Here is an 18,463-nt window from a genome sequence, read left to right on the forward strand (position 1 = left end):
GGGAGCAGAAACAACTGAAAGGTTGGAACCCGTGCAGAGAGCCCATCAGTGATGCAGGCTTCTTCCTGGGACCTCAGCCAACTGTACCCGCGGGTCAGTTTGGAGAGCTGCAGTCGGGCTGACTCTGCCTGTCTTTGATAGGAGTTGGACTTCTGGAAGTGGTGCTGGAGCCGGACATGTCCTGTGGAGAAGATGCTGCAACAGCCGTCAGGGAGCTGCAGCTGATACTTCAGGCCCTGGGGACCAGCCAGGCAAATATGGCAGGTAGAAGCTGCAGAGGGGGTGTCCCTCCTCCTCTGCCTTCTCTTTCCTCCTCCCACAGCTCTTCTCGCTGGACGTTTGTTCTCTGCCTCAGCTACACTGCAGTTGTTTGCAGGGTTTTGTCAGCCTTTAGACCTCTGTTTTGTTTTTTTTTTTTTCCTCAGAGTTTTCCTTGGACTCTTTAATGAACCCCCAGTCAAAACTAAACACACTAACAACAGCGCAGAGGCACTGAGCCCAGGAATATGAGATTAGGAGTTGTTAAAAAAAATTCAGCTGAGTAAATTTGAAGATCAGACTGGCTTTATTCAAAGATTCATGAATCAGGCAGCATCCCACGTAACAAACAGAAAGGAGCTCTAAGGAGCTGTACAAAATGGTAGGCTTTTATAGCGGGGAAGGCCTGATAGAGGACGTTACCTAGCATAGAGTGGATTATTCTGGCAAGGTCACCTTTCTTTGGAAGGAGGGTTGGTTCTCTCATGTGGATTACCTCACTAAGTGTTGATCAGGAGCTTCCGGTCCACTGGATAAAGGTCACCCTCCTGGGAGAGGCGGTGAAGGTTTGGTTTGCGGTGGTGGGGGCAAGTGACTCTGCTTTGGGCCTGTTGTGTCTGTCTTCCTTCCTTCCTTTCGTTCTTTCTTTCAACAAAGGACTGATTTTTTTTCTGGCTTTTTGTATCCAAATGTTGTTTTGCACCAAAGTGAGGCTCCATAAAATATTGAGCTCGAACAGTTTCATCTTTCTCAGAAGACACTGTATTTATCCACAGCAGCTCTGAGTTTCTGTGTAGGTAGCACTTGGCGGCTACTTGATGCTTTTTCTTCTGGTCTCTTTCTTCTTTTCTAGAATTTTCATCCAGCTATGGCTGAAGCAAAATTATATCCAGTAAAAGGCAAGGTTCTGATTTCACAAAACTTTAACTTGGTGATAATATCTTCAGTTCATTAGAAATGTGGTAGGAAATCAAACAAAAGAAACACTTGTGCCACTGAGACCAAGCAAACTATACATTTTAAGTGTTTGCAAATTGGATATAAAGATTACAAGTTTTGGTCAAACTCATTGTCTTAATGGCTCGCTCTTATGGCCCCTTCCTAGCACTCCATTGCTTGCCCTTAAGTCCCTGAAAGCTACCCTCTCCCATGATTACCCAGTTTTCAGTTCCTAAGGGCATTTATTTTATTTTTTTTTAAAGATTTTGTTTATTTATTTGACAGAGCAAAAGAGAGAGTGAAAAGAGGCACAAGCAGAGGGAGCAGGAGAGGGAGAAGCAGGCTCCCCAGTGAGCAGGGAGCCTGATTCGGGGCTCCATCCCAAGGCCCTGGGATCATAACCTGAGCCAAACGCAGCTGCTTAACCGGCTGAGCCACTCAGGCACCCTACCAGAGGCTTAAAAAAACTCTTGCCATTCACAGAGCATTCCTTGAGTTGAGAAAGGCAGGAGTGGAGAAAAAATACAGATTCCGCATATGGCAATTGTTAATTCATAGCTCAGTACAGCAGTGGATTAGAAAACTCCGGAGAAACAGAACCAACAAAATGTATGTATATGTGTATGTGTATGTTTATGTATGTGTGCATGTTTATATTTAAAGAAAGTTATTCCAAGGAATTGGCTGATGTAATTGTGGAGGTTGAGAATCCCATGCTCTGTAGTGAGGAGGCTTCGAGAGGGCAAGCTCCAAGAGAGCCGATAGCACAGTTCCACCCCAAGTCTGAAAACCGGGAGAGCCAGTGGTGCAAGTTCCAGTCTGAGCCTGAATCCGAAGGCAGGAAAAGACCAGTATCCTAGCTCAAAGACAGAGAGCACAGATTCCCCCCTACTCTAGCTTCTGTTCTGTTCAGGCCTTCAACAGACCAAATGAGGCCCGCCCGCAATGGCAGAGGCAGTCTGCCTCACTCAGTCTACCAATTCAGATGTTGATCTCATCCAGAAATACCCCTACAGACACACCCAGAGTACTGTTCAGCCAAATATCCCGACGCCTTATGACGCTGTCAAGTTGACCCATAAAGTTAACCATCGCAAAGTGCTCACCGTGGATTCCAGTAAATACCAGTGAGGATGATGATTCATCTCCCTGTTGGTTTATAAGACTACTTACCAACCTTTTTATGTCACACAGCGTATTTGTGTGTCACAAAAGGACTCCTAAAATTGTAATGCCACGTTTGTCACATAGGACATGTTACAAGCCACAAACTGTAACATTGAAGCTGTGGTACAACTGAATTTGGAGACAGAACTAGCCTATTTGCTGTCTTATTTAAGCTGAAGACTAGAAACACACAATGACACAGGTACTGTTAGGGTCCATGATCAAAGGAACGAGACTGATGCAAAGCGAAAGTCAAGCAAAGCTTTATTTCACGCCAAGCATCGAAAGTCAAACCGACTGGTAGGGGCCATCTCTTACGGAGAGGCGATGATGACGACCCCGACGAGGCCGCTCCCTGGACGAGGCTGCTCCCAACGACAAAGATGTGACGACGACGAGGACGACAACCCCGATGACGCAGACTCTGCTCCCCATGACGCCGCTCCCGACGAGGCTGCTCCCCGGACGGGGCCGCTCCCTGACAACTACACTAACGACTACGACCCCGACGATGCTGCTCCCCGACGAGGCCGCTCGCAGTGACGAGGCTGCTCAGGGCGGTGCCGCTCCCAACAACTATCACCCAACCACTATCCCAACGGCTATCCCTACTCCTCCTACTCCTCCCCCCGCCCCAGCCTCACAGACTAATCTTTATAAAGGTGGTTGAGCCCAGCCCACACACAGGTGGCCAATGAGATTGCAACACACCACAGTAAATACATGCACGTCCCACTGATTGGATGTCTCCATCCGGCCTGGCCCGCCCCTGTATCCGGGGTTTGCAAGTAAGTTCCTCTGGCTAACCAGGCCCTCATACAGGCCCTCACATTCCCCCCCTTTTTCTTGGAAATTAGTCAAATCCTTGACTTTTCAGCCAGTTCTATGTTCTTCTATTGTAAGGAGTTATATTGAGCATGTAAGACTAACATTTTTTTTTTTTAAGATTTTATTTATTTGACAGAGATCACAAGCAGGCAGAGAGGCAGGCAGAGAGGAGGAAGCAGGCTCCCTGCCGAACAGAGAGCGTGACGTGGGGCTCGATGGGATCACGACCCGAGCCGAAGGCGGAGGCTTTAACCCACTGAGCCACCCAGGAGCCCCAAGACTAACATTTTTATCACTCTAATTTTCTTTGGTACAAATGACATTAGGGCATTTATAACGCAGGGGCCAAAAAGTAACAGTTGTGCACAGTTGGCTGATGAGTTAGCCATTTACCGCTTTGTATAACCTTTTCCATTTTTCCTAATTCTGTTCATCTAATTTCCCACCTATGCTTTACATAAACAGGTAACAATACGAGCAACAACAGACTCACAGTTTTTTTAGTCTTAGCTTTAGTCCACAGTCAGTGGGGTCTGTCGGCTGCGGCTTCCATCCCTGGGGGTGTCCTCGTCCTCGGCTCGTTTGACGTGACCCGCGTGAATCCAGGCCCTAATGCCTTCCACTTTTACTGCTGTGGGGGTGGTCAGGATGACAGTAAGTGGTCCCTTCCAGCGAGGCTCCAAGTTTCCCACTTGATAGCGACGTATCCAAACCAAGTCCCCGGGTTGGTAAGGATGTTGTTCCACCTCTGTCTCCTTCCCAGTGTGGGCAGTCCGGATCCCTGTGTGGGCTTTTTTTTAAGACAGACTGTAATGCCTGCGGTTACTAGAGTACAGTTTGATCAGTCATTTCTGCTAGAGCAACCCCTTGTAGCCGAGGACAGAGCAGGGTGGGGGGTCTCCCGAACATTATTTCAAATGGGGTCACCTTGTTTAAATAGAGTGTACATCGTGCCTTGAGGAGGGCGAAAGGAAGGAGATCGACCCACCACCACCAGTCTCCAGAATTAGTTTTGTCAAGGTCTCTTTAAGAGTCCGGTTCATTCTCTCTACTTGCCCGGAACTCTGGGGCCGGTAGGCACAATGTAGTTTACAGTTAGTGCCCACGGCCTTGGCCAATGCCTGTAAGACTGAACTCACAAATGTAGGGCCATTGTCTGACCCGATCGCGAGAGGCAGCCCAAACCTAGGAATTATTTCTTCTAGTAGCTTTTTGGCGACCACTCCTGCCGTCTCATGTTTGGCAGAAAAAGCCTCTACCCCGCCTGAAAAGGTATCTACAAAAACTAACATATACTTGTGCCCATATTTTCCGGGTTTCATTTCTGTAAAATCTATTTCCCAATAAATTCCTGGTTCCTTACCTCTTTCTCTTTTCCCTCTTCCCATTTTAGTTCTTTCCACATTAACTGCCTGGCATTGTGCACATCTATCAACTACATTCTGAACCATACGCCCTAATTTAGAAACCTGGAACTGCTTCCCTATAAGCTCCTTGAGTTTGTGTATCCCCAAACGAGTACCCTGATGTATCTGGTCTACTAACTTTTTACCCAGTCTTCGAGGAAGAATTATTTTTCCTGCTTTAGTCTTAGCCCAGTCCCCTTCATAGTCCAGTTTAACCCATTTTTGTAAATACTTTAAATCTTCTTCTGAATAGTTCAGTTTTTCTGGTAGGGCTGGAGCCGGGAGTGTAACCAGTTCTTGTACTGTTTCTCAGGCTGCTTGCTTTGCGGCTTGATCTGCTAATTGGTTTCCTTTTGAAATCCAATCAGTCCCCTTTTGCTGTCCCGGGCAATGCATAACGGCCATCTCTTTTGGGTCCCAAATAGCCTGGAGGAGAGCCAATATTTCTCCTCTGTTTTTAATTCCTTTTCCTTCTGCTGTTAATAGGCCCTTTTCTTTATAAATAGCCCCATGTATATGGAGAGTAGCAAAGGCATACTTGCTGTCCGTATAGATGTTGGCGGTTTAACCTTTGGCCATCTGCAGTGCCTTAGTGAGTGCAATCAGTTCCGCTTTTTGTGCTGAAGTTCTGTGTGGCAGGGCTGCTGTCCAGAGCTCCTGCTCAAGAGAAACCACCACAGCCCCCGCATACCTCTTTCCATCGGCCATGTAGCTACTCCCATCTGTGAACAGAGTCATCTCGGCATCCGGGAGGGGAATGTCTCTGAGATCCGGCCTTATTCCCATGACTTGGGTTAGGACCTCCCCACAGTCATGTGGGTGGTCAGCTAGCTTCTCTGGCAGCAGCATGGCTGGATTTAGCACCACCGGGGACCAGAAGGTCACCTTTGATTCGTTGAGGAGGAGGGCCTGATACCCCGTCACTCAGGCGTTTGTCATCCACCAGTCGGGTGGAGTCCGGAGAAGGCCCTCGATGGCGTGAGTGGTGGTCAAGATGAGATTTTGACCCAAATTCAATTTACTTGCGTCCTTGACCAGGAGGGCCGTGGCAGCAATTATGTGGAGGCAAGGGGGTGGGGGGAACCCAGCTGCTACTGGATCTAGTTTCTTGCTAAGATAGGCTACTGGCCTTTGCCAAGGCCCCAGAGTCTGAGTCAAAACCCCTTTGGCCATCCCTGCTTTTTCATCCACATACAAGTGGAAGGGCTTGGTAACATCTGGGATGGCCCAGTGCTGGGGCACTCAGTAAGGCTGTTTGTAATTCCCGAAATGCTCCTTCTGCCTCAGCTGTCCACTCTATCATAGTCAACCCCCCTTTTGCCAGTTCGTAGAGAGGCCAGGCCATCTCCCCAAACCGCGGTATCCACAGTCTACAGTAGCCCACCGTCCCAAGAAACTCCCTCACTTGTTGGGACGTGGGGGGGTGGGGGTATCGGGTGATCACCTGTTTCCTGGCCTCAGACAGTGAACGCACTCCCTCGTGGAGATCAAAGCCTAAATAAGTGGCGTGGCTCTGACAGAGCTGTGCTTTCTTTGCTGACACCTGATACCGTTTTTCCTGCAGAGTCTGCAAGAGAGGTCTCGTCCCCCCGCAGACATGACTCATAGTCTTCAGCGGCTACTAGCAAGTCATCAATATACTGTAACAGAGTGACTCCTGGGTTGGAGGTTCTGTACTCACGCAAATCCTTGTGTAGGGCCTCGTCAAAAATGGTGGGTGAATTCTTGAATCCTTGGGGAAGTCTTGTCCAGGTGAGCTGGCCTTGGAACCCTTCCTGTGGGTCGGACCATTCAAAAGCAAAAAGGGGCTGAGATTCCCTTGCTAAAGATATGCAGAAAAATGCATCATGGAGATCTAAGATGGTGTACACAGTTCTTTTGAGGCCCGGGAGGGAGAGTAGGGTATAGGGGTTAGGCACCATCGGGTGGATATCTTCAACCCATTTATTAACTTCCCGTAGGTCCTGAGCAGGTCGGTACTCCCCAGTCTCGGCCTTTTTGACGGGCAGCAAAGGTGTGTCCCATGGAGATTTGCAAGGAACTAGGATCCCATCTCCTTGGAGGCGGTTAATATGTTTTCTGATCCCGTCCTTTGCTTCCCGGGGAAGGGGGTACTGCTGAACGCGAACAGCCATAGCCATCGCCTTTAATTGTACCACCACTGGAGGTTGTCCCCTGGCCAAGCCAGGGGGCTTCCCTTCTGCCCAGACCTCAGGAAACTCGACCTGTAGGATTTGGAGAAGGCTCCCCCCGCCCTTTGTCTCCTCTGGTTTTGAGACTGGCTCGTAAAGGAGGTATTCATCTACTGCTGCCATAAGCACCTGTACAGAGGGTTGTCTCAAGGTTACAGTCATGTCTCCTTCCGAGAACTGAATGCCAGCTCGTAACTTGTGAAGGAGATCTCTTCCCATCAAGTTACATGGGGCATTAGGGAGGACCAAAAATCGATGTTTAACTATTCCCGAGGCCAAATTTAAAGTCCTTTCTGTTGTCCATTTGTGTCTCTCTGTGCCATTTGCTCCTTGTACCCAGACTTCCTCTCCAAGTAGTTTTCCCATACATTTAAATAATGATGAAAATTGGGCTCCCGTGTCCACCAAAAAATCAACTGATTTCCCCTTGACTTTAATTTTTACTCTGGTGGCCAGCATTGCCATCTTCCTTTTGGGGCACTCCCTGGCCCAGTGTCCTTTTTCCTTACAGTAAGTGCACTGATCTGAATCTAAGTCTTCCCGCCTGCCTTCTCTGTGCTTAGGCTCTTCCTTCCATTTATCATCCCCTACCTGCCTCGTGTAATGCCAAAACCTTAACCAGCTTTTTGTCCGTTTTTTCATCCTCCTGTGCATCCCTGTTGTTAAACACCTTTTCTGCTATTCCCGCTAACTCAGATTCTTCCCTTCAAATCCTTCAATTTTCTGAAGTTTCCTCCCTATATCTGGGGCTGACTGACTGGCAAAAGCAAGATTCACTGCCCCCTGGTTTTCGGGTGCCTCAGGGTCGATTGGGCTATACATTTTATAGGCTTCAATAAGCCTTTCTAGGAAAGCTCCTGGAGACTCATTCTTACCTTGAGTCACCGTACTAATTCTGGTTTAGTCCGAGTGCAGCTTTTACTTCTGGAAATTCTTACCCATTTCAGTTCCAGGATTTCAACATATCAAAGACCTGTATTTGTTCTGAAAGTCTCCCATATTAATTTCCTTTAAGGTGGAATTCATCTTACAAGAGAATTAAAGCAATTACAAATGACAAAAACTCAGAATAGATATGGTTAAATATCAAATGATGACCATTATTAAAACATTTAGGAAATGTATAGAACCTCTGGAGTAGTTACAGCATTTACCCAAATGTAACCCAAGGTTTATCATTGATTTAGCAGTACTTTCTGAGTAACTTAACATATCAAGGAAAAGTCTTATGAGTCAAAGAGATCTCATGTACAATTCTGGGTGGGCAAAGAAAAAAACATTTACATTTTCTTAGAAACTTCTCAATCTCTAGTGAAGACTAAATATTAACCAATTGTGAACTGTTGCAACAGCAGTTAAGCACAAAACATGTTTACCAACAGATTTCAAAAGCACAAACCCAGTTCCAGCAACCAGTGCCCTAGCGCTTATCCCATTTGTCATCCAAGCAAAACTTCAAAGCTTCAGATTACCAAAGACTCTGAAAGCCATTTTAACAATTACCCATTAAAACCCTGAGACAGATAATTAACCATCAGTTCAGTCATCTCTTTGCTAACAGATTTCATGTTCCACCTTGGCCCATTCCACTTCAGATGCCATGCTTTCCCGCCAGCAAGGGGGAGGGGCTAGGCAGTCCACGTCGGGCCAGAGAAGGCAAGGAATTCCCCGAAACAAAGGGAGTTTCGGCAGCTGCTTGAGAATATTCCTTAAAGTCTCTGTCCCGAGTTAGACTAACCCCAGTTGGCTCCAGTTGTAGCCCTTAACACATGAAATGAGGGAGAAGCCCCACATCTATTATGAGGAACAGAGAGATGAAAGTCAGAGTCCCCTTACTCTCCGCTTGCCCCATTCCTTTAAGCACAACAACACAACAGAAAACAAAAAGACAACACAAAGACAACCACAGACCCAGCAGTCCTAACCCAGAACCTGCTGCTGGTGGGGATTTTCTCGGTCCCCGGTGACCGCCTAGGGGGATTCAAACCCCCAGACACCGCCCAAGGGGACTTGAACCCTCGGAGACCACCCAGGGGGACTAAAACCCCCCGGCAGGCCCCAGACTGCCCAGGGGGACTCAAACCCCCCGGCAGGCCCCTGACCACCCAGGGGGACTCGAATCCCCAAACATCTAGGGGGACTCGAACCCCCTGTCGATCTACCTGCAGAGGGATGGGGCGTCCCCGCATCCACTCCAGCCCTGGGAAGCATGGCCACGTCCAGCTTCTCCCTGGTGGGCTATACCCTGGACCTCCAACCAGAGATAGACAGATAAGATCCCAATACCTCCAGAGGCTTTTCCCAGAAATTCCGATGCTGGCTCAGTTCTTGTTGTTTGATCCCGGATGAGCCCCCAATGTTAGGGTCCATGATCAAAGGAACGAGACTGATGCAAAGCGAAAGTCAAGCAAAGCTTTATTTCACGCCAAGCATCGAAAATCAAACCAACTGGTAGGGGCCATCTCTTATGGAGAGGCGATGACGACAACCCCGACGAGGCTGCTCCCCAGATGAAGCCACTCCCCAGAAGAGGCCGCTCCTGACGACGAAGAGGCGATGACGACGAGGACGACAACCCCGACGACGCAGACTCTGCTCCCCATGACGCTGCTCCCCACGAGGCCTCTCCCAGGACGAGGCTACTCCCTGGACGAAGCCGCTCCCTGACGACAACGCTCCCTGGACAAGGCTGCTCACCAACCCCAACGACATGCTCCCAATGACTCTCACCCAACAACTATCCCAACGACTACCCCAACGGCTATCCCAGTGGCTACCCTAACGGCTACCCAACGGCTATCCCAACGACTATTACTACTCCTCCTACTACTCCCCCCACCCCAGCCTCACAGACTAATCTTTATAAAGGTGGTTGAGCCCAGCCCACACACAGGTGGCCAATGAGATTGCAACACACCACAGTAAATATATGCACGCTGCACTGATTGGATGTCTCCATCTGGCCTGGCCCGCCCCTGTATCCGGGGTTTGCAAGTAAGTTCCTCTGGCTAACCAGGCCCTCATACAGGCCGTCACAGGTACGAGTGGCGTAAAAGCTAGCTGCCTCCAAGTTTTGCTCTATAGAAGTGAGGCTCTGTTGTGGAGTAAGAGAATTCTCCATTTCAGATTTATGGCTTATGCTGCTTTTTTACCCACAGAACATAAGTTAAATATGGGCAGATTGGATGGTTATCCATTTATGCACTAAATGTTGGTTCTCTATTGCTTTAAAAAAAAGTTTTTATTATTCCATTTTTCCTCCAAATAACCATTATTCCTAGCAAACCTATGGAATAATAAACAGGCCACCTGTTAGCTGAGAAATAGTCCCATCTGGGGCCTTGCCAAGAGATAAACCATAACGGCAAGAACTCATCAGTCAGTGACAGCTGAGAGGGTTCATTAAATCTCATTTGTTGTGACACTTTTTGTTGCTTTTAAATACAAACCCACCAGCTTTGCCCATAGCACAGCAGCAGAGTGGTGATTCTAACGGACTGTGGGGAGGGAAGGTCTGCCTGAGGCTGCAGGGGTCCAGCTTTTTGTGATGTTAGCATTTTAGCGGCCCCAAACCCCTTGGCTCGTCCTGCTATCCCACCACCATACAATCACTGTGTGGGCATCGGAGACTGCAGCCTAAGAACTGAGGACCATCCTAGAAAGAACTGCTGGAACCCCCCAGGGTGCTTTAGGAATAAAGTTTAAATTGCTCTGCTCTGTGATTGAGTGAGTTCCTGATAGTTTTGCTAATGAGCATGGATCAGCTCTGTCTGGGTTCCAGAAATCATTTCCTGCTCAGCAGACTTGCCACTGTTGATCCTCAGAGCTGTGTGTTGAGTTGAATGTGTACTGAAGTAGATGATCTAAATGTTTCAGTGATGGTGTCTACCATTTGGAATGCTTAGCATGTGCTCATCAGTCCATTAAGCATTTTTTTAAAAGATTTATTTGAGAGAGAGAGAGATGTGGGGGGAGGGGCAGAGGGCAAAGGAGACAAGCAGACTCCCCACAGAGCAGGGAGCCCGATGCTGGGCTAGATCCCAGGACCCTGAGATCATGACCTGAGCTGAAATCAAGAGTCAGACTGTTAACCCACAGATGCCCCTCACTAAGCATTTTTTTCAAAATTATTTATCATCTTATTTAAACTTTACAGTGTTCCTGGGAGATAGGTGATGATATGCCTACTGTACAGGTGAAGAAGCTGAGGCTTAGAGAGATGGCTTGTTTGCCCAAGGTTCACAAGAAGGGACTGAGCTAGGATTTGAGTCCAGGTGTACCTGAGTCCAGGAGCCCTTTCTGTAAGCCCCTCATCACACTGTTTCCTAGCAGCAGTCACAACAGTGCCACAGCAATGTCTCTAAGTAGACGACAACTTAGAAAAGAAGGGTGGCAGAGCATGGGTGCCTAGGATGCTGACATCCCAGACCTGGCTTGGGACCCTGTCCCACCTCTTCTAGCTGTAAGAACCTGGGCAAGGGATTTTGATTTCTCTGAGCTTCACGTTCCACATTTATAAAGTGAGTCCCCGAGTAATCATACGTGGAAGGGGAAAGGAAGAAAACGAAGAGGAAATGAATTCATCCAAGTCTTGAGGTAGACTTGGGACAGCTGGGTGTGGTATCCCTGGGGACTGAGATAGGGAAGACTGGGGGAGGGATGGCTTTGTGCGAGAAAATCTGGAATTCCATTTTGGATATCTTAAGTTTGAAATGCCTAAAGGATGTCTAAAAGTGGCTTTGTCTAAAGCTCTATTACAAGGAATGAATGTGATAAAGTATGTAAAACTCACCACAGGCCCTGACAAGTAGTCTATACCCCATAAACATTTGGTGCTTTTATTAGCAATAATAAATAGTATTACTTTTACAGAACCTCCACTCATTTTGGATAAATAAGCTTTGTGAATTGTTCAATAGAATTTGGGTGTGTGCGTGTGTGAGAGAGAGAGAGAGAACTTGTTATTTAAGTCCTGGAGAGCATCCAGTGACCAGAATGAGAGAGCTTAACAGACCTCTCTAAGTCCTCGGGCCCCTGCTGTTTACAGAAACAGTTTTCTGTCCTGATGTTGTATTTCTGATGTGTGAATGTGTTTTAGAAAAAAAAAAAAAATATGTAACTGCACCATATCACTGTGCTCAGTGGTATAGTTTTTTAGTTTTGCTGTTACAAATCTCTGCTTATGGAGGGTAGAAATGGAGCTTTGATAACATTCTGGTGATGTGTGAATGAGGGCCCTCCCTCAGTGTTGCAGAATGCTTCGAAGCATACCTGACTGGTAAGGCTTTTGTGCACTTGAGGCAATTTAACTTAATTTGTTTAAAGGGTATTTTGTCTTCACTGGCTAGAAGTCTTTTGTTAATGTTTGATACTGTATTTGAATCCAGGCTAGTGGGCTGTCTTTCAACACTGCAGGATACTAAATGATTCCTCTCAGACATTTATGTAGTATGCATGGCCTTCTCTGGGAGAGACTGAAATTCATGCTTTTATTCCTTATCCAAGTTAAAATTCTAAATCCTGAAAGATGGTTTCATTTTTAAAAGCAGGTGAGGTCCAATTCAATGTTCTCCGAGTTAACAAAAAAAAAAAAAAAAAAAAAGTTTCCCAAGAATTGAGATTTGGTTGAGCAGAGCTCAGCATACTTTGGAAGTTTTCCTTTTAGCTAAATGGGCCTTTCAGATGATTCCAGCTGTAGATTAATCCTATTCAGACAGAACTTTAAAACTTGTCAGGAACCTTTTGTGAGACAGTAACCAATCTGCTTACTCATCGCTCAGGAAAATACCAGAGTTTTGGCTTGTTCAACAAGGTATTAATTTATTGAATAGTTACTCTGTGCCAGACGCAGCTCTAGATTCTGAATACAACAGCAAAAAAGACATTATTGTTCCTGCTACTTTGAGCTTATATCCACGAGGGAGACAAATACATTAATAAATAAAATCATTATAGTGGTACGTCCTTCAAAGAAATAAAAAGGATGCCATCCATGGTAAAGAATAACGTAGGAGAATGAGGGCCTGTCAGAAAAGGTGGCATTTATTTGAGACCTGAAGAATAACTCCGGGCCGCAGCCAACGTGGAACTAGGGGTGAGCATTCCAGGGAACAACTAAGGCAAAGTCTCTGAGATGAGGAAAAGGTTAGAATATGCTCTGAGTTAATATAGGTAACAGAAGGCCACTGTAGGGAAAGCATACAGGCAGGGGGTTAGGGCATCAAGTGAGACTGAAAAAAGTAGGCAAGGGATAGATTACCAATAACGGTAAGAAATTTGGATTTCATCCCAAGTGCAGTGGGAAGTCACTGAAGGGCTTTCAAGCAAGGGAACGACACAGTCTGATTAATGTTGTAGAAAAACCACTCGGGCTGCTCTGTAGAAAGTGGATTTCAGACGAGTAAGAGTAGAAGCAAAGAGACCAGTTAAGAAGCTTTTGCAATACTCCAGAGAAAAGATGATGCTGTTTCAAACAGGGTGATGTCAGTAAAGATGGAGAGATCAAGCTGAGTAGATTCAAGGTAGATTTTAGAAATAACAGGATTTGCTAACAGGCTAGTGTGGAAATCAAGGGGCAGGAAGAAATCAAGGATGTCTTCAAAGAAGCTTGAGGAGCTAGACGGTGCTATGGACTGAAACTGGGAAGATGAAAACAAGAATGGCTTTGTGGAGGGGAAATCAGGATGTAGTTCTGGAAAGTGAAATGTCTGTGAGGCCTCCAAGTGGAGGTGTCAAGTAGACACTGGAGGTGGCTAGCTGGACAAGGCAGGGGGGTTGTTGTATTAAAAGTCAAGGACGCGGTTCTGTAACCTGGTCTGAAGTTCTGAGTCCTCCAGTGAGGGTGGCGGCTATGGACGGAGAGAGGAAGTGACGGGTGTGAGGTACCGGTATTGGAAGAAAAGAACCGGCAGGATTGAGTTGTCAGTTTGGACATAGAGGGAAAAGAAAACAGAGACAGGGAAGATGACTTCAGGTTTCCTGGACTAAGACTCTAATGATGTCAGGAATCGTTGGGACTTCCTGAGAGTCAAGGAAGCACCAATGGTCCAAAATGCTAAGAAGTCCGTGCTAGAGACATAGAGTACTTTCTGAGCTGAGAGCACCTTTGCCCTGATGGTCGGCGTGGATGGCATTTGGTACCGCAGAGTGGGGGAGCTCGTCCTTTGTTCTGGGGGGACAAGTAGAGACAGTAGGGCAGGTGGTGGGCAGCCAGCAGTCTCAAGCTCGGAGGAAGTCGAGCCCCACAGCTCAGCCTTTGGATGGGAGTAACAGAGACCAGGACCATGGAGTTTCTTGGCATGGAATGTATTTATCCTGTTTAATTATTTTAAGAGGCTTTTGCTATGAAATCCTGGAAAATGAATTTCTCTATTCAGCCCATCAGAATCTTCAGGTTTGGCAGGTTCTTTTTAAATCTAAAAACCCACCTAGGAAAATAAAAGTCCAGCATTTGGTCTTCTCCTTCTGTTCTGTTCTAGACATTGTAAATGAAATTGGAGAACAGAGAATTTGAGCTTTACTTTGTAGGGTGTAAAATGGGATTGATTTTTATCTTCATTTCCCTATTTGTCTTGGGATTTTGCCTCTTTCTCCTCTTAAGAACCTCTTAGTCCTCTCCACAAACCAACTGCCTCCTTAGGGGGGGTTATTGTTCCTAATCTAAAGGGGGTTTCTGGATCAGAGAAGTTTCTCCCAAGATGGGGGCAGCCCCCTCTGAGTTCTTCCAAAGCCTTGCCCCTTCATAAGAGCACTGTCTGCTGCAGCAAAGTCTTACAGCAATCAGGAAGGATTCAGAGTCCTGTTTGTGGAAAGAAGAGATTATTATAGTACCCAGAGGAAGGAGGAGGGAACAAACCCAGGTTTCTGGCTCTTGCCCTTGAGCTGTAAATTCTCAAGGACTCCCATGGATCTCCTAGAATCATTGTTGGAAATCCACATTTCATTGGAAAGCTGTGTAGTTATAAGATGACCATTTCTTTGTCTTTTTCTCTTTTTTTTTTTTCCTAATTTTTTTAAAGATTTTATTTATTTATTTGACAGAGAGATAGGGAGAGAGCACAAGTAAGCAGAGCAACAGACAGAGGGAGAGAGAGAAGCAGGCTCTCTGCTAAGCGGGAGCCTGATATGGGGCTCGATCCCAGGACCCTGGAATCATGACCTGAGCCGGAGGCAGCCACTTAACCAACAGAGCCACCCAGGAGCCCCTTTTTCCTAATTTTTAAAAAAGATTTTATTTATTTGTCAAACAGAGAGAGAGCACAAGCAGGGTGAGCAGTGGCCAGAGAGAGAAGCAGTCTCCCCCTTCAGCAAGGAGCCTGATGCGGGACTCAATCCCAGGACGCTAGATCATGATCTGAGCCGAAAGCAGAGGTTTAACCGACTGAACCACCCAGGCGTCCCTCAGATGATTGTTTCTGATCCCTTCTCCCCCAAACCAGCTCTGATACTCTGAATAAAAACTCGGGATAAAACTGCAGAGTAATTCTCCATTTTAACAGTGTTGTTTTTCTTGTTTGGCACAAAAGAAATTACGTTTCTCCAGCTAGTGTATCCTGAATTTCTCCTCTCTCCCACCTGGTCACAAGTGCACACAAACATGCACACACACGTACACTCACACCTCAGATGCTTTAGGACTGTACTTCTCGCAAGTGGACAGAGTGCCAGTCATGTGCTTCAGGACCAACCATACCTCCTCGCGGCTGTTCCTAGCTAAACAGCAAATGGAATTAAATACTGCTTGCCTAGAGACTTAAAAAGACCATGTTGCCTCCAAGAATTTCTAAAGAGCTGTCTTTTTTCTCCCCTTCCAGAGGGCCAGTTGAGAGTGGATGCCAATGTATCTGTGCACCATCCTGGAGAGCCTCTGGGGGTTCGAACCGAAGTGAAGAATCTCAACAGCGCCAAGTTCTTGGCCAAAGCGATAGGTGAACATCAGCCTATGTTTAATGTTCTTCTTTGTATCAGTTACCTCTGGCTTTGTAACAAGCCACCCCAAACCTTAGTGCCTTATACGATAACCGTTTCAGCTTCTGCAGTTCTACAGATTGGATCCTGCCTCAGCTCATCTATGTGCAAGATGAGCTCACTCACACATGGGGGCCTTGGGGCTGGGGGTCTGCTAGGCTTCTCTTTCCATGTTGTCTTTCTTCTTTTGCTGCCTAGCCTTCATGTTTGGCAGCGGGGTGTTTGGGGGGATGAAGGCAGAGGCATCAAGGCTTCTTGAGTCCCAAGCTCTAGAGCTCAGTGTCTCTCCCAACACATTCAATTCAGAGCAGATTCAAGGGGAGGAGGAAAAGACTCCACCTCTTTCTGGGAGGAGCTGTAACATGTATAGCTCTGTTTTTCCATCTACCACATTCTTGATGGCCAGCATAAACTTTATAAAGTCATGTTTATTCATTGTAGATTAGCCATAGTTTCACAATTACGTTTGACTTAATTGGTCATTGTATTTTTCTGCTTTTTACTGTTTTTACTGATGGATTCCATGTGCCTGTGTAATGGAGTTTGGGTCTTATTGGAGTCCGTGCTGTGGGTATTTATGTGTTGACAAATACATAATAATCGTTAAAGTAGAACAGTTGAGCAAGATAAACATGCGGGCAGTCCCATAGAGGTTGCTGGCTGTGAAGACATCTCAGAAGACTAAATATACTCCTTAAAACCAAAGGTATCTAGAGAGGAAGAGAGAAAGGAGGGAAGGGATAGAGTTTCAAGTGCATCCCTTCAAGGACGCACAGAGTACAAGACAGCTGAATGCATTGCTGTTTGTTTAGTAGAGCCCTAGGTCTTGTTGAGGAAAGTACTAGCCATGAGACAGGAAAGATTCTCTAGTCTTATATAAAATCTTATCCTGAACCTGCAGTCATCAGCCTCAATGAAGATGCTCTGCATGTACAAATTTTCAGGGAAAGGGCATTAAAATGGTTAAGGGGATAACTTACGTAAGGGAAAGGGGAAGGGAAGATTCTCATGCGTAGATGGACAGCAAAGAGAGCAGACTCTTCCGTCTCTCAAAGGAGATACAGTCTACGTTTATGAAGCCACAAAAGGTTTGGGTCAAGGATACCTTTACAGCCCACTTTTGTGAAGTTCGGGAAGCTTGGGATAAATGGAAGAAAGTTCTACTTTACCCTGTGGGTAGTAAGTGTTCTGGAATTCATTATTCCAAGAGGTGGTAATGGTAACCTAAAAAAACAAGCAGCAAGATTTTAAGTAGATTTATTCTTAATGATTTATGAAGGAGACCCCGAGACGGAATTCTGCCTGTGGCCTGACTCAGACAGGAAGAACCACAGATTTACCGTGATGGCCTAATTCTCCAAGCCCGTGATTTTCCCGTCCCGTTTTTCTCCCTACACCATGCCTAGTAGTCATCATCTGATTTCAGTCAAAGAGAGCATTGGAGTTGGGGAGACAGGGAGGGAAAACTGACACATTTTAGTTTTGCTGCTGCTACTCAGCTCAGATAAGAGTTTGGATTTATGAGGGAAGGTAGTAAGTGCTGGGATGGGGAGTTAAGGGGGAGGCTAAAGCTGCTTTCAGAAAGAAGCTTAACAGTTACGGCTGTTTTGATTATCACAGTCTGCCTTGTTTGGTGGTGAGGGAGCATGGCATAGAGCTGTGGCCCTTGATCATTTGGGGTCATGGATCCCTATGAAAATTCTGGACTCTCTCCACAAAATGTGCAAGTACACACACCCACATTCTGTATCTAATTTAAGGAGGTACCAGAACCCCATGAGGTTTATCCTTGGATCACTGGATAAGAACCCTTGATAGGCAGCCATCCTGGATCTGGAGTTTCGTTGTCCTAGATACCGGTCCTAGCCCTTCTTCTGCCAAGAGTGTAAATGGGACTGGGTCACTGAGACCCTCAACATTCTCCGAAAGTGAGGGAGCAGAGCTTCCTAAAAGACCCCTTCCACCACCACCATCGTCCTATGACTGCAATGAGAAGAGAATATAGCATATAAGGGAAGAATTATTATAAGCAACTCTCTTGATTATTTTTGACTTAAAGATTGAGACAGATTTTGGATTATTGCTTGAGTGGATGAAAATATGTGAATATGTAAATTATTGTGTTTTTCTTAGACTCTGAAATTGAGAGACAAATCCACGAACTTGAGAATGGACGTGAAATTCTGAATGAAACACGCTCGTTTGACTACAAGCTGGGGTGAGTTTGCATTGGCAAGCATCTTACACACAGCTGGGTGGGACTCCAGCCCGGGCTTCCCACAGACCAGCCCCGTGACCTTGAACAAGGTACTTACCTGTCTGCACTCATGCTTTCCTCACTAGTAAAATTAGGGAAACACTGTACACTACAGGGATATAATACCCTGGAGGACTGGTAAGAGGTTGAAACTGAACCAGACTTGGACATAAGTGCTGAGTCTTGCCCCTCATTTGCTTCCAGCTTATCCACTTTGTGGCAGGAATTTTCACTCCCTTAAATTCTATTGGTTTTAAGCTCTACCAATTCAAGCTAGCAGTAAAGAAAGCGTAGGGGTGGTTACGGAGGTACCCTTTTATGTTGTCTTGGTAAGTTTGACTGTAAAGTACTGACTCTGAAATTTGAGGATTTTGTGCTTTTAACAGAAGACTGACAGAAGCTCGGAGGACTTAGAGTTTGAGCCAGTTAGAAGCTGGGAACATTGAACA

General features: G+C 46.3%; 1 protein-coding gene across 1 annotated transcript in view; it reads left to right on the forward strand.

The window, feature by feature from the left end:
• Positions 1-18,463, forward strand: part of GATB (glutamyl-tRNA amidotransferase subunit B) — a 104,351-nt gene that overhangs the window by 40,117 nt on the left and 45,771 nt on the right. Inside the window, exons 5-7 of the mRNA XM_032855521.1 lie at positions 142-264; positions 15,604-15,717; positions 17,891-17,975. Coding sequence (XP_032711412.1) covers positions 142-264; positions 15,604-15,717; positions 17,891-17,975 — 322 coding nt within the window. The remainder of the gene's footprint in view (positions 1-141; positions 265-15,603; positions 15,718-17,890; positions 17,976-18,463) is intronic.

This window comes from Lontra canadensis, unplaced genomic scaffold, assembly GCF_010015895.1.
Source record: "Lontra canadensis isolate GAN:19392208 unplaced genomic scaffold, GSC_riverotter_1.0 scaffold10, whole genome shotgun sequence".
Lineage (NCBI taxonomy): Eukaryota > Metazoa > Chordata > Mammalia > Carnivora > Mustelidae > Lontra > Lontra canadensis.